Source organism: Olea europaea, chromosome 12 (assembly GCF_002742605.1).
Source record: "Olea europaea var. sylvestris chromosome 12, O_europaea_v1, whole genome shotgun sequence".
Lineage (NCBI taxonomy): Eukaryota > Viridiplantae > Streptophyta > Magnoliopsida > Lamiales > Oleaceae > Olea > Olea europaea.
In genome coordinates, this window is record NC_036248.1 from 26,332,956 (window position 1) to 26,346,624 (window position 13,669).

General features: G+C 32.1%; 1 protein-coding gene across 1 annotated transcript; it reads left to right on the forward strand.

Annotated features, from left to right (window-relative positions):
* The first annotated feature begins 12,207 nt into the window (after window positions 1–12,207).
* Window positions 12,208–13,611, forward strand: LOC111407055 (cytosolic sulfotransferase 5-like). Its single transcript, XM_023036391.1, has one exon. The coding sequence runs from the start codon at window positions 12,432–12,434 to the stop codon at window positions 13,374–13,376; it is 945 nt and encodes a 314-aa protein (XP_022892159.1). The 5' UTR covers window positions 12,208–12,431; the 3' UTR covers window positions 13,377–13,611.
* The last annotated feature ends 58 nt before the right edge of the window (window positions 13,612–13,669 follow it).

A 13,669-nucleotide genomic window follows, 5' to 3' on the forward strand; every position in this document is an offset into this window, starting at 1 on the left:
TATTTGAAATTGTTTGGCGATTCATAAAAAGTTTATAGGTATTGTATATAAAAGCTCGATTGATGTGCAAGAGAGCGCATAGTTAATCTAATCATCACGTGCTTTTAAGTTGGTTATGACCCTCAATAGTTAAATGTTTTTTTATCTTGTGGGATGCATATTCTCAAGCTTATTTTCACTCCATTCTCAAGGTGCTTATTATAAGGTTGATTATAGCAACATTTATTCCTTTCTCGCTCAAGTTTGGTTGGTTTCACCACTGAAAGTCATTATCTCAAAATATGATGACTCTCCCCTAGATTTATTGTCTCAACTTCCAATTTTCAACTAGGATAGCAACCCTTACCAGAAGTATAAATTCCAAATTATGTCAAGGCTTAGTCGGACTAAAAAATGCTCATAGTTATTTGTAACTAAATAAACTTTAACATATCTTCTTTTATTTTATTGTATCCCTTATTCTATTTTTGAGATATTTTATTTGATTTTCGAAGATAGTTTTCTCTCTACATTATAGACAGCATTTTTCTCCAGTATATTATCTCCTAGACATTGATGATGAATAGGATCAAATTACTCAAGACTAGCTCTATACAACATTGAAGATAACTTTTTCTTATGTGCTACAACTAGTGTTATGCCTTTTATTTTTTGGATAGGTAATTGGAATCAAAACCCTAATATATTGTTGGTAACTAGATTCTATTTGTTACCCAAAAATCATTCTAGACAAATATTCAACATGCACAGAATTAACTCCCAACACTGGATCAACCACCCTCAAACTATCCTTTCATTAGGTCAAGTGGTTGTGCTACGTAATACGATCTTGATTTGTCAACTTAAGCGCAACCATTAGTATCAATATATTCAATTCAAGAAATTCATAATGATTATCATGACTTTTGTACAAAATATAATAGGATCTAATATGAAGAAGTATCAAGTTAGAAAAAAATACATTACCTATTCACAATTTATGCATAATAAATAATTTCAAATAATTATAATCATAGTCGGCAAGGTTATCCAACTCATGCAAACAAAAATAAAATTTTCAAAATTTCAATTTTTTTATGCATATGATGAACAAATAAAGATAGCATACTAACAAAGCTCATGTTTGGTAGGGATTAATAACTAGATTATAATCTAAATGAAAGTCAATAATTAATCTTAATCGCATATTTTATGGGATCTGTAATTTTTCAACCATACATTTAATCAACTTTTATCAAAACATGATAAGAAGATGATTTTAGTCCGTCACCAAACAAGAGCTAAATTACATACATGTCCCTCCAGCTGCCAAGGGTCTGCAACGTACGTTCGGTCCGTTTGGGTTAGAAAAATGGAATTATTTATTTTTATTCTTTTCAATTTTATACTTTTAATGGGAACTCCTATTGTAATACTATATAAGGATCTATTCTAAGTTAGAAAAGTGTTTCCGCACTTTTGAGAATTAGAGAGAACAATAGGTTTAAGAAAATCAAGATCAAGAAATTGAAGAATGAAAGTTTGAAGCTTGAATAGGGAAAGAAGAACATTTTTGGTGTTTTAATCACCTTTCAACGGCAGTTAAGCTTTCAAGGTCTAGAATGAAAAAATAAATTAAAAGAAAGAATTGGTGGAGGTGAACATACCAACCTACCCATTGAAAGATGAGATGAAGGAGCAAATGGGACAGCATGACATGGGGAATTTTTTATTTATTTATATTTTTTCTTTATGATGCGAGACGATTACTCACTGAGATGACCAAAGGGCATGGCCCAATCATTAATAGATTTCTCAATGAGAGCTTCATTATGTTTACAGGAAATTGAATTGGTGTATCTAAGAAAACGGATGCTCTAATGTGCCTTTACTAAGATTATAATCTAATGTCAAGGATGCATGGTGTATCCAGGTATAGCATTGGTTACAGAAACATTGTTCTTCTAGCCATAGACATTTGAATTTTGGTGCAAGATTCATCCAATTCTCTTCATCTTTATTTAAATCCAGTGATGTATTCTATTATTATTCTTTATTTTTCTTCATTTAGTATTCATAACTAAACTTTTCATTCAGATGAACAATGTGGTTTATTGAGATCCCTTAATTAATTTTCAAGATTCTTATATATTGGATTTTATCGATGGTTGTGATTTCTTTGAATTTCTTGGTTAATAATTCGATGATCTTGTGAATCTATAATGAACCAAGAGATAAATTATAAATATAGACCACATAATAAAATCCTATAAACTTGCATAAAAGTCTGCCGATACATTTTTTTAGTTAGCGCGGTCTTTACATGAATTCCTAGAGGTTTAAAACGTTTAGTTAAGGTTTAATTAAGGTGTATTATGGAATTGACTTAGTTAAAAAAATCAATTTGAACCTAGAGAGGTAAATTGAATATGTTAGAAAAATTCAACTGAACAAAATGTTAAGTAAAGATTCTTGATTAGAGAATTAAAGTGATCAATAAATGAATTTGTGCGACTTAATATCTTCTTCATCCTTAAAACCCTTATTCGAGTATTGGAAGCATGTCGATAACATTAAGTTAGGTAGAATAATTTAGATCATACAATTTGTTTTCGTCAAATGGAAATTAGAAATAGTACAATAAGAATAAATAATAGTCTGTGTAAAAATGATTATATGGACTCATAGATCCTTTATAATAGTTGTTCGATATCGTACACTTACGACAGAAAACAAAAGCAACACTTATGAAGCATCTAACTTTGACATTTCACAATAGAGAGATTTAGCTTTATTAAAGTATTGACTTGCGGTGAATTCTCCTTGAGTGATCGAGAGAAGCTCGTTTTCCAGAAGCTGCAGCCTCAAGTTATTTTTCTTTGAGAATAGTGAGGCCAAAGTGTCCCATGCATCCTTTGGTGTAGTCTTATCTCTTATGTGCTCCAACAATTATTCTTCGATTGTTGTCTTTATAACAAACAAAGCCTTACCTGCTTTGATTCTCCATTTCTTTAGAGCTCCGGGCTCCTCTGGTGGCGTTACTTCACTTCCGCTAACTACCTCAACTGGTCTTGCCCTTGGAGATACGACTCTATGCAAGTTTGCCATGTGGTATAATTCTAATTATTGAGCTTCTTTACTCTGCCTACTGCTTGTAGGTCACTCATCATGACTTGATTTACCTCATCGTAATCAAGCAAGCTTTACAAAAGCTTCACAAACTCCTTTTGTTCACGAACTCAAAAAGCTCAAAAAATCCTTCCCCGACCGCCTTGCTCTGATACCAATTTGTAGAGTTTAAATAGTAAAAGAAAATAATTTTTATTGATAAGATAAATTTTTACACAATTTTTGATACACAGTGAGATCACTATCCTCACTTATATTATTTAGAAATGGAGCACTAACAATATTTTCTCTCTTTCACTGACTACACTCTTTTCACTCTCTTTCTCTCCACACAAAATGCAACTAGATATGTGTATATATAGGTGCTAAAAAAGGTGGTTGATTCTTCTACACAATTCCATAATGTTGGTGATGGTGGTTGCCTTCATCTTCTAGAGAATTCTTCTATGAAGAAGGTTCAAGAAATTGGTAGTAAAATATGAGATGAAAAAACCCACAAAATTCTGGAATCTTCAATTGAAGTTGGTGTTGTATCTTCATAATATGTAACGACTGAATGGAATTAAAGAATAAACAAAAGAACAAAAAAATCAATAAAAACCAAATAGATATTTAAGTGAGTTGTATTTCGTTAGACAAATAAAGATAGGTGGATTGAACTGAATATTTTTCAAATTCAATAAACGTTGGCTGATCGTACATTTCATTATAGTTCTATGACTAAGAGTATCATTTTCTATTTGATCCCTTTGAATTCCACATTCGAAGTTGCGATCAGATCCATTCATTATAAAGAATCGATGAAATATATTTCTTATGTATCGATACGAAAATCAATAAAAACTAAACAGATATTTAAGTGAGTTGTATTTTTTTTTAAACAATTTAGCTTATAATAGATTTCTAAACTTTAGTGAACTAATATTACTTGTTTTTAATGTATTATAAAACTCATTCTTATTTTCTTCATTTGAATAAACAAAGATAAGGTTAAGAGTAAGTCTAATAAGTCACATGCAATGTGTTAGATTGCACATGATTCATTGACTTCGAAATTATGTAAACTAATTAGCCATTTGGACGTTCAACTTAATTTGTTCAAACCTCGAGGTGTGCCTTTCAGTCAAACCCTTGATTCCCGAGCTGTTAAGTTGATTATTTCCTCACCCTCAGTAGTTATATATATATATATTTTCTCTCGTGGGATGCATATTCTCAAGCTTATTTTCACTCCATTCTCAAGGTGCTTATTATAAGGTTGATTATCACAACATTTATTCCTTCATCGCTCAAGTTTGGTTGGTTTCACAACTGAAAGTCATTATTTCAAAATGTGATGACTCTCCCTAGATTTATTGTCTCAACTTCCAAATTTCAACTAGAATAGCAATCTTTTCTAGAAGTATAAATTCCAAATTTAAGTATTCAAGGCTCAGTCGGACAAAATAATGCTCATAGTTATTTGTAACTACCTCAATACACTAATATATCTTCTTTTATTTTATTGTAGGGATTCTTCTATTTTTGAGATATTTTATTGGTTTTCGAAGATAGTTTTTCTCTCTACATTACAGATATCATTTTTCTCCAATATATTATCTCCTATACATTGATGTTGAATAGGGTCAAATTACCCAAGACTAGCTCTATACAACATTGAAGATAACTTTTTCTTATGTGCTACGACTAGTGTCATGCCTTTATTTTTTGGATGGGTAATTGGAATCAAAACCCTATATTGTTGCTATCTAGATTCTATTTGTTAGCCAAAAATCATTCTACACAAATACTCAACATGCACTGAATTAACACAAATATAAATAACTCCCAACACCAGATTAGCCGCCCTGAAACTATCCTTCCATTAGGCTAAGTGGTTGTGCTACATCATGCGATCTTGATTTATCAACTTAATCACAACCAATACTATCAATATAATCAATTCAAGAAATTCATAATGATTATTATGACTATTGTACAAAATATAATATAATATAATATAATATGAAGAAGTATCAAGTAAGAAAAAATGCATTACCTATTCACAATTTTTGCATAATAAATAATTTCAAACAATTATAATCATAGTCGGTAGAGTTATCTAACTCACGCTAATAAAAATAAATTTTCAAAATTTCAATTTTTTTTATGCATATGATGAACAAATAAAGATAGCATACTAACTAAGCACATGTTTGCTAGGGATTAATAACGAGATTTTAATCTAAATGAAAGTTAATAATTAATTTTATAATCTCCTATTTTATGGGATCCATAATTCTTGAACCATACATTTAATCAACTTTTATCAAAACCTGGTAAGCTGATTTTAATCCGTCACCAAACAAGAGCTAAATTACATACATGTCCCTCCAGCTGCCAAGGGTTCGCAAACCGCGATTGGGTCCGTTTGGGTCAGAAAAATGAATTTTCTTTTTACTCTTTTCAATTCCATATTTTTTTTTAATGGGAATTCCAATTGTAATACTATATAAGGATCTATTCTAAGTTAGAAAAATGTTTCCACATTTTTGAGAATTAGAGAGAACAACAGGTTTAAGAAAATCAAGATCAAGAAATTGAAGAATGAAAGTTTGAAGCTTGAATAGGGAAATAAGAACATTTTTGGTGTTTTAATCACCTTTCAATACCAGTTGAGCTTTTGAGGTCTAGAATGAAAAAATAAATTAAAAGAAAGAGCTGGTGGAGGTGAACATGCCAACCTATCCATTGAAAAATGAGATGGAGCAAAAGGGACAGCATGACATGGGGAATTTTTTATTTTTTGTTTATTGATGCGAGACGAGAACTCACTAAGATGACCAAAGGGCATGGCCCAATCACTAATAGATCTCTCAACGAGAACTTCATTATGTTTAGAGGAAATTGTTTAGGTGGATCTAAGAAAACGGATGCTCTAACGTGCCTTTACTAAGATTATAATCTAAGGTCAAGGACGCACGGTTTATCCAGGTATAGCAGTGGTTATAGAAACATTGTTCTTCTAGCCATAGACATCTGAATTTTGGTGCAAGATTCATCCAATTCTCTTTATCTTTATTTAAATCCACCGATGTATTCTATTGTTATTCTTTATTTTTCTTCATTTAGTATTCATAACTAAAATTTTCGTAGTTTATTGAGATCCTTTAATTTAATTTTCAAGATTCTTATATATTGGATTTTATCATGGTTGTGATTTCTTTGAATTTGTTGGGTAATAATTCGATGATATTGTGACTCTATAATCAACCAAGAGATAAATTTTAAATATAGACCACATAATAAAATCCTATAAACTTGCATAAAAGTCTATAGATACATTTTTTTAGTTATCACGGTCTTTACATGAATTCCTAGAGATTTAAAACATTTAATTAAGGTGTATCCAGATTTACATAGTACTATGGAATTGACTCAATTAAATAAAATCAATTTGAACCCAAGAGAGGTAAATTGAATATGTTAGAAAAATTCGATTGAACAAAGATTCTTGATTAGAGAATTAAAGTGACCATTAAATGAATTTGTGCGCCTTAATATCTTCTTCATCCTTAAAACCCTTATTTGAGTATTGTGAGCATGTCGATAACATTAAGTTAAGTAGAATAATTTAGATCATACAATTTGTTTTCGTCAAATGAAAATCAGAAATAGTACAATAAGAATAAATAATAGTCTGTGTAAAAATGATTATATGGACTCATAGATCCTTTATAATAGTTGTTCGATATTGTACACTTACGATAGAAAACAAAAGCAACACTTATGATAAGAAAACATTACATGAGTTTTTAATGAAAATGTAAAAAACGTACAGTACTTTCACTACTGTACGTGTTTCAATATTTTTCAAATTATATTCTAGAGGTATACATCATTTTCCCTTGCACGATTATTGAACAACAAGGTCATGGTAGTGGGTGTTCTTAGTAATATAGACGTCAAATATAAACTTAAGAATTGGTGCGTTAGTCAAACAAGTTGGAAAATATTATGTGTACACCAAATCATTACACCCCCCTCACATGGATGGGGGCCCACACACAATAAAATATTTGTGGGCCCCCTCCATGTGAGAGAGGTGTAATGCATCGTGTATACCATGAGGTGTACACATAGCATTTTCCAAGCAAGTTTTAGAAATTGGATCAAGAACCGATCTATTAATCAACAAATATTACACTTATTCTTAACAGTTTAAGGTGTGCAACATGAATTTTTCTTTCCCATTCCGTTTCATTGGTAGATAAAAAAATAACTAGATCTTAGAAACAGAATCAATAATCGAAGGGTATATAAAAATCTTAGAATTAAGTCAATAATATGTAACGATTGAATGGAATTGAAGAATAAACAAAAGAACAAGAAAATCAATAAAAACTAAATAGATATTTAAGTGAGTTGTATTTCATTAGACTAATCAAGATAGAAGGATTGAACTGAATATTTTTCAAATTCAATAAGGGTCGGTTTGATTGTAAAAATGAAATTTGGGTGGAAAGAAAACGAATTTTAGGGAATTGAGTTGCCTAGAAATTTTTTTCCTGAAAATTGTAAATCATTGTGTTTAATTGGTATAATTTTCCATGTGGAAAATACTGAAATAAAAATATTTTTTAATTTTTGTTTGGCTTTGTTTTACATGAAAATTGTCCATTAAAGGGATAAAATTTACTGGTATTAGGAATAAAATTTGTTTTCATTGCAAAAAAATAAAAAATAAAAAAAATCAAGAAAATCATCTATCTTTTGATATTCGTTTGACTTTGTTTTATATGAAAATTGTCAATTAAAGAATATTTATTTATTTATTTATTTATTTATTTGAAATTAGACATATAATTTGTTCCCATTGCTTTAAAAAAAAAAAAATTCCTGAAATTCCAAATCTTATAGGTTTGGTAAGAATTGGAATTCTAAGAAAAGAAGGAAAATTGGCGCATGGGGAGGGGGTGGGGACTTGGAATACCAATTCCATGGTAAATATGTGCCATCAAACAATGATAAAGATGGAAAGTGGAATTCATGGCCAATCAAACAAGTCCTAAATGTTGGCTGATTATACATTTCATTATAGTTCTATGATTAAGAGTATCAATTTCCACTTTTCATGGAATTCATGACCAATCAAACAGGCCCTAAATGTTGGCTGATCATATATTTCATTATAGTTCTATGACTAAGAGTATCATTTCTTATTTGATCCTTTTGAATTCCAGATTCGAAGGTGCAATTATTAAAAAGAATCGATGAAACATATTTCTTATGTATTGATAGGTACAAGAAAATCAATAAAAACTAAACAGATATTTAAGTGAGATGTATTTTTTTTTTTTAACAATTTAACTTATAATAGATTTCTAAATTTTAATGAACTAACATTAGTTGTTTTTAATGTATTATAAAACTCATTCTTATTTTTTTCATCTGAATAAACAAAGATAAGGTTAAGAGTAAGTCTTAAAGTCACATGCAATGTGTTAGATTACACATGGTTCATTGACTTCCAAATTATGTAAACTGAGTAGGCATTTGACGGTCAACTTAATTTGTTCAAGCATCGAGGCGTGCCTTTCAGTCAAAGCCTTGATTCCCGTGTACAACTTGCTGTAATGTCGTATTAATTTAAAATAATCTACAATTTATTTGTTCTTTTTTATTTGTTCTTTTTTATTTTTTATTTTTATCAAAGTGTCCGTCTTCGACGATTATTCCTTTGATCTGTGATTCGACCCCTCTTCACACAGACCAATTAAATCGCTGAATGTGCCTCCTACTGACCAGGGTTCGAGCGCCTCTCCAACAATTTATTTGTTCTTCATTTGATTTCTCTTCGTCCACGTTGTTACGAAACATGTTCAATATAAGGTGTGATCTATATAAAATTTTCATATGGGTGTATGTGAAGGATAAATCTAGCTGCACACTCTCTTAAGTGGTAGAGACGAGTAAGTATTTGAAACTTTAGATTACTGTAAGTATTATGCCCTAGGTCCAATCGACTTTGGACATAAATACTTTTATATATAATTAATGCAATTAAATGGCAGATCTATTATTTAATTAATAGACAATTAAATAAATAATAGAGTCCGTAGATTCAAATATTTGTAATTTGTTAATCACAAAGAGTTGTGATTGTGAGATACAAATTACATCAGATTGAATCTTAAATCATCCGTGGTCGTAAGTAATAACGAGATACGGATATCGTTATTACGGATAGACCATCACGTGTGGCATTTCTTACTTGTGAAGTAAGTAGCTGATCTCACAAGTTAAAGTGTGGTGACAGTTAAATGAACACGTGGATGTTTGTTATAGAACAAAACATTGGAGACCCGTCGAGAGATTCCACATGGATAACTATCTGAGTGTCGGTGGTTAATCTCTAACGTTCGGTAGTGAAATTGGTCCTTTGACTTGAGGTCGTCATGGTACCTTATATGAGGACAGTCATACTTTGGCGGTGTTGGATGTTGCTCTGAAAAGGGCCGCTAATACGACATCGTTCGGGTACGTCAATAATCGTATGAAGGTTGTGATTGATCAATATAGGATTCGTCACTCTTAGATAGTAGGAGATTATGATCTGCGTTTCATTCAATTAAGTCAATGATGAAATCCTTGGCCAAGGTGTACTCATAAGTCGAAAAGGAATTTTCGATTTATATTGACTTAATAGTGGAGTGAAAGATATGATCGATGATCGAGATTGACACAACTCCATATCTCGTAATTGATCGGATCATATTGACGAAGGGATTATAGTGTCACGGTAAACGAACGAATTTGGTTTTGTCATACCACGTGACATTTCCCCTCACATGTATTGCCCTGACACATTGCTAGATGTCAATCAGGGACGGCGAATGTGAATTGACGATAAATTAAAAGGGTGTTTTAATTTATCAATTTTGATTAGATCAAAATAATATTTCACGTCGTTAGGCATCGTGGTCGGGAACCTAATGGGTCACACACAAAAGAGAATTGGAAGATTGCAAATTGCCAATTAGTTAATTTAACAATCGTTGGATAAATTAATTAATTGGATTTGTTATTTATATTTTCGAATTAATTAATTGGATTAATTAATTCACGGACCGGGTTTAATTAATTGGATTAATTAATTATTGGACTGGACCGGGCCGAGCCTGTTTGGGTTTATATAAATAACAAACTAGGGTTTGAGGTCCATTAAGGTTTTCATTATTCTTGCTAGCACAAGAGAAAACCCTAGAGGCTGCAATCATATTATCTGTGTGGATCACCGTTGGAGGCTGGACAATTGGACAGCTGTGGTGGCAAATCAAGGTTGATTGAACGAAAAGAAAAGCATAAGATTGCAGATCTGACAAAAGGTACAATCTTATCACAATTCCTAACCAAACACAATGAGATCTATTGGATGGGAATCGAAATAATTTAATTTTCCGTTGTGCATGTATAAGTAGATTCCCAACAATTACACCTTATCTAGAGCCTGTTTGGACCCGATTTTTCACCAAAAAATTTAATTTTTTGATCGTTATTTCATTATTCCAGCCGTTATATTTGACTTCTTCTCTCACAGGTGGATCCCATTTTTCTCCTAACGGTCAAAAAATCAATTCTCAAAATCACTTCCAAACAGACTCCTAGATTTCCGTTACGTCAAGAAGAAACATTACACATATATCCAATGCCCCTCCTCTACAGAGCAGCATAAATCAACCGTAAAATTAATTTTAATGTCGTTCGAAATTAAAATAATCTAGAATTTATATAAGATGTAACGCCTGCTCATGTCTGTTAAAGGACTATTTTCGTGAGAAAAAACAGAGGCAATAATTCACTTAAAAAATAATTGTCTACTGAGATTACTGACACACCTTAAAAAAATCCTAAAAAATAGGAGAAATAGCTGGGCTGTCCCCTCCTTTGCCTGAGCATCTTTTGGGGTTTTCAACTTATGTTTTGTATAATTTGACTCTTCTATAGCTATAATTTATTTGTAAAAACATATGAACGTGACCAAGTCGATTCAAAAAGGTTTTTAGAGGACAATTATCCCTACCAATAAATTTGAGAATAAGTTAACTAAACTCCTGTTTGAGTTTGAGGGTTCCTTTTTTTTTTTTTTTTTTTTTCAAAAACTCATTTTCAATCACATATACTCCAGTAAAATGATTTTACATGTGAATTCAAAATTTTTTTCCTTCGAAATTAATCAGCATCCTTTAAGTGAGTTGGGGGAGCTTATAATCTGAATTTGCTGTAGAAGTTTCTCCTGCTCTAGACTGACTTCGAAGAAAGAGAGGATTGAGCTTTTTTCGCCGAAAATGGGAGCAAATAGGAGCACAAGTAAAATGTTGTTTCACAAAATGTATTTGAGTGCTATAAAAATTGAAAGAAAAATGCTACAATGCTTGGAAAAAATTTCACAGGCTTCTTACAAATAGGTGAATCCCACCTCATTATAAAAATACTCCAAAAATCATGGGACCCACATATTTGTGATAGGCCTGTATCCTTCCCGTGAAATTTTCCCTTGGTATTGTTAAATTTCTCAAATTGAAAGTTTGAAAACCGAAATGCTAAAAAATGGACCAAAGTATTCGTCCCACTGATGAATTACATCTGAAATGTTTATTAACTAATAATAACACGATAGACATTTGGAAATGTTCAGGATCTGAAACGTGATTAACAATTGAAACACTATTTTACATTCAAAAAACGTAAAATCGTTATCTACATGCAAATGTAATCCATAAGTGGGTTGTTTTCCGGACCAAGCCCATTTGTTCCACATTTTTCCAACAAAAATGAATTTTAAATATCATATCATGGGTCCTACCTTAAAGTGTTGAAGTAAAAAATTGTAGGCTGATTTGATGGAATAAATATATTATTTTCCTAAATAATGTGCACCAAACGAGGGCCAAGCCCATTTACTACTAAAAGCATTAATGGCCAGCAGAAAAAAAAATCCACCCATTTACTACTAAATGCCATGCTTGCCCTCATTATTTCAAGGAGTTTACTTATTTGCCCTTCAATTTTCCCCAATTTCGATTTGTAACCAGGCATTTATATGAGGGCGAAATTGGAAGATAAATACCATCAAAAGAACAAAAAAAAAAAAAAACTATTTCTTGTCGACATGAATACATCATACTGCAGATGTGGACCCATTACTCTGTTGTCCAAAATAAATTTGGTACGATAAAGGGTGTCAAACCAATACGTTATAAACCTATTTAGTAGCAGTCCTCTCGAATGCACATCTCACTGCTAATCAAACTTTTCTTTGGTAACTCTCAAAGAGATCATCCATGGCGGATTTATCATCAAACCCTAATTCCAACAATGCTGAAAATCATCTAAATCACCCAAAAGCTCGTTTCATGGATGCCATGGATATTATCCAGTGGGAAGGCTTCTGGTTCGAACCTGGCCTTGTTCAACCGGCCATGACCTTCAGATCATGCTTTCAAGCACAAAACAACGACGTTGTCTTAACATCAAACATCAAAACAGGCACAACATGGCTCAAATCCCTATGTCTTTGCATCCTTAAAAACCCAAAACCTGACGAGGATCTTGACCTTCTAGTTGAGGATAATCCACATTTCCATGTCCCAACAATAGAAAGCACAATTTACAGCACAAAACCCCATATAGATCTTTACAAAGCTCCTTCTCCTAGACTTTTACACAGCCACTTACCCTACATTGTCCTTCCAGATTCAGTCAAGAACACGGATTGTAAAATCGTTTACATTGCCAGGAATCCTAAGGACACATTAATATCCATGTGGCACTTTTTCAACTCCATTTTATACCCTAATCAAGACCCTTTTCCTTTAGAAAGAACCGTTGATTGTTTCTTATCTGGGGTTCATCAATACGGCCCCTTTTTCGATCACGTTTTACAGTACTGGTTGGAAAGCCGGAAGAATCCGCAGAAAATACTCTTCTTGAAATATGAAGAACTGAAAAGGGATCCCAAGGGAGAGGTAAAGAAACTTGCTGAATTTCTTGGGAAGCCTTTTGCAACTGAAGAGGAAATTGATAAGGTTTTGTGGAGGTGCAGTTTGGAGAGACTCAAAAATTTGAAGGTGAACAAGAATGGATCTATTGTGTACAGTGTACCTAACAGTTTGTACTTCAGGAAAGGTGTTGTTGGGGACTGGAAGAACTATTTGACGCCCGAAATGGAAGAGAAAATCAACCAAATGAGCAGCATCAAGCTTGAGGAGCATGGCCTATTTCTGTGATATCGATGTGTGTGCACCTTTGGCATGTCTCTTTTCTTAGTACTCCCCGGTGCTATTGAGCCCTTGTCGGCAGACGTGCCAAACGTTTATCATATATACATACATAGATATATGTGTATGTATGAACCTCTAGATTCAACACTTAATGTTTCAATTACCTGGTTCTAATTTTAAGACACCAATGACGTGTGTGTACGAAGAATAGAAATAATTATAAACTCTCAAATGAACAAACTTTCATTAATCTCACAATATATCTCTACGAAGAATTCTCTCTTAGAACTCTCTTGTGC

Excerpts from the sequence above, each read along its gene's own strand:
- LOC111407055 (XM_023036391.1), top strand. The coding sequence starts at position 12,432 with ATGGCGGATTTATCATCAAACCCTAATTCCAACAATGCTGAAAATCAT.